We start from the raw sequence: 2985 nt of genomic DNA, 5'->3' as shown, positions 1-2985 counted from the left end.
ACAGCACCTTGCACAGAGGAAGTGCTTAAGGGTATTAACTACCCGAGTGAGCGTAAGTCCACGTGTTCTCGGCCTCAGTGGGAACGGTTTGCTACTTAGAGGAGTAGATTTAAGACTGATGTATTTATAAGCTTGGGTCACATACAAACTAGAGGTTACCTATAGTGGAGCTAAGTAGTCATGCCATGACTGGTTCCGAGACCGTGTAATCAGGTAGGTATCCACAAGAGTGACGGGTCACTCTTTATGTAACATGGGGCACACTGGTTTGTACCCCGTTACATTCAGTGACTTCTTCTATTACTACTACTACTACAACGGCTACTGCCACTACTGCTACTTCTACTACGGCTACTGCCACTACTACTACTACTACTCAAACAAGGGCAACTACCGCACCTTGTCTATAGGCTCTCTACACCACTGCCGTACACGACTCCACTAGCAGAGCACTGCATAAGGAGAGAAATGAATGCACTGATGAGTCTTACTTGTATATGACACAAGGTTTGTTTTGCAAACTCACGCAGATTGACAGTGATTGCACGTCCGCGTGCTGTAATTCTTGGTTTCTACTCTATATCGTAAGCTTCTACGCTACCGCTGCTGCAATCGGAGCATTGATCCACATCGCAAACGACTTTAGCAACTGATAATTCGGGGACACATGTCACTTTAACATGGTAAAGCGATCACATCCATTGGCTTTGTATTCCTTACACCTGCCACTTTAGTTTTCTACGCTACACAGTTCAACGCGGGCTTTCAACGTCTTTCACCCATATACTACTTTTCTCACACGGTTCAGCTTGATTTTACTTGTCCTTCGACTTGTCGGTGGCGTCCGACTTGGTCTCCTTCGACGCCTTTGACTCCGTCTTGCTCTCCTTCTTGACCGACTTGACGTCGGCAGCGTCCGTAGACACAGTCGCAGACTCCTTCTGACCATTCGCAGTCGCAGGCACCGACACTTGCTGTGGCCGACTCATAACCAAAGTAGCCCGGGTACCCGTAGTTGGAGTAGCCGTAGCCGCCGTAACTGGGGTAGCCGTAGGAAGAGTAGTAGTCCGGGTAGTATCCATTTCCATTGCCATACCCACCATTGTACGACGAATAGTAGTCGGGGTAGTAGCCGTAGCCGTTGCCACCACCATATGACGAGTAGTAATCAGGGTAGTAGTCGTTGCCGTGACCGTAGTAGTCGTCGGAGTCGCCTCCATAGTTCTTATAGCTGTAGCTGTAGCCGCTACCATAGCCCTCGTAGTCGTCGCCGCTACCGTATCCGTAGCCTTTGTGCGTGTAGTCACTGTGCTTATAATCATCGTGGCCGTAGCTATCGCGGCCACAGTCATCGTGACCATAGTCATCATGGCCATAGCCGTGGTGGTCGTGCCCGTGACCATAATCGCCTTTGCCGTAGCTGTAGTCCGAAGACTCGGTAGCCTTGGTGTCCTTATAATCGGTAGCCTTGGCGTCCTTACCGTCCAGGCGACGACGGTAGTAGTGCGGGTGGTCCTTCTTGTCGTGGTGGTGGTGTTTCTTGCGGTCGTGGTCGTGCTTGTGCTGGCTGTGGCCGTAGTCCTTGTAAGACCCGAGTTGACGACGTGGGGGCATTCTATTAGCAGCGTCAGTCGCATGCAGAATAGAAGCAGCGACACACAGGCCCACTATGGCGACAAATTTGGAGTGCATCTTGTTGGGCAGTTGCAAAACTAGTTGATGGAGCTGGAGGTTGGTTGTCGAGTGTCAGGGAGGAAGCGAGATGACAAGTGAGAGAGCGAGGAGGCTAGTCCGATCGAGCTGCGGTCTGGGCGTTGATGTTGCATCAGCCATCGTGGTCACCCCTCGTCGTGGCATTGTTTTTCTTCGCTCGCTGTGATTGATCGAGAAGACGATGAGAGAGAAGCGTTGAGAGAATGAGTCGAGTCAACAATAAGTGATAGACTGCAAACTGTAGTTATGCAGACATCACGGTCTAGGAGAAGTATATTAGACGTATTTTGAGAATGCAGGATCACGCGAATACTTACCCAATCTAATACTTCGAGGTACTATTATTGCAACAAAAAAACAGCAACAGCGGCCACTTGTATCACTTTGTCAGCAATTTTTGGACTACTACTTCAAAACAACTTCAATTCCTTCAGTAACTTCCACTATTACTACTACTACTACTACTACTACTACTACTACTACGACGACGACGACGACGACTACTGCCACTACGGCTACTGCCACTACTACTACTTCTACTACTACGGATACTGCTACTGCCACTACTACTACTACTACGGATACTCAAACAAGCCCTACACCACTGCTGTACACGACTCCACTAGCGGAGCACTGCATAAGGAGAGAAATGAATGCACTGATGAGTCTTACTTGTATATGACACAAGGTTTGTTTTGCAAACTCACGCAAATTGACAGTGATTGCACGTTGGCGTCACAGTTCAACGCGGGCTTACAACGTCTTTCGCCCATATACTACACGGTTCAGCTTGATTTTACTTGTCCTTCGACTTGTCGGTGGCGTCCGACTTGGTATACTTCGACGCCTTTGACTCCGTCTTGCTCTCCTTCTTGACCGACTTGACGTCGGCAGCGTCCGTAGACACAGTCGCAGTGTCCGTAGACACAGTCGCAGACTCCTTCTGACCATTCTTAGTCGCAGACTCTTTCTCGTCACCAGTAGCACCGACACTCGCTGTGGTCGACTCATATCAAAAGTAGCCCGGGTACTCGTAGCTGAAGTTGCCGTAACCGCCGTAACTTGGGTAGCCGTAAGAAGAGTATATAGTCCGGGTAGTATCCATTTCCAGTTTCCATACCCACTATTGTACGACGAGTAGTAGTCGGCGTAGTAGCCCGTAGCCGGTGCCTCCATCATATGACGAGTATTAATCAGGATAGTAGTCGTTGACGTGACCGTAGAAGTCGTCGGAGTCGCCTCCATAGGTTCTTATAGCTGTGGCTGTAGCCG

At 49.4% G+C, this 2985-nt stretch overlaps 1 protein-coding gene and 1 pseudogene across 1 annotated transcript; both read right to left on the bottom strand.

The window, feature by feature from the left end:
- Window positions 1-804: 804 nt before the first annotated feature.
- PITG_22779 (M96 mating-specific protein, putative) lies at window positions 805-1692 on the bottom strand (the record flags this gene model as incomplete). Its single annotated transcript, XM_002998090.1, has 1 exon — window positions 805-1692. The coding sequence occupies one exon, from the start codon at window positions 1690-1692 to the stop codon at window positions 805-807; it is 888 nt and encodes a 295-aa protein (XP_002998136.1).
- Window positions 1693-2512: 820 nt separating this feature from the next.
- On the bottom strand, window positions 2513-2984 carry PITG_22778 (annotated as a pseudogene; the record flags this gene model as incomplete).
- Between the last annotated feature and the right edge of the window lies 1 nt (window position 2985).

Source organism: Phytophthora infestans, genomic scaffold, assembly GCF_000142945.1.
Source record: "Phytophthora infestans T30-4 supercont1.9 genomic scaffold, whole genome shotgun sequence".
In the NCBI taxonomy this organism is placed as follows: Eukaryota; Oomycota; class Peronosporomycetes; order Peronosporales; family Peronosporaceae; genus Phytophthora; species Phytophthora infestans.
The sequence above is the reverse complement of the archived record's forward strand: the minus strand, read 5'-3'. Positions and strand labels throughout refer to the sequence as shown.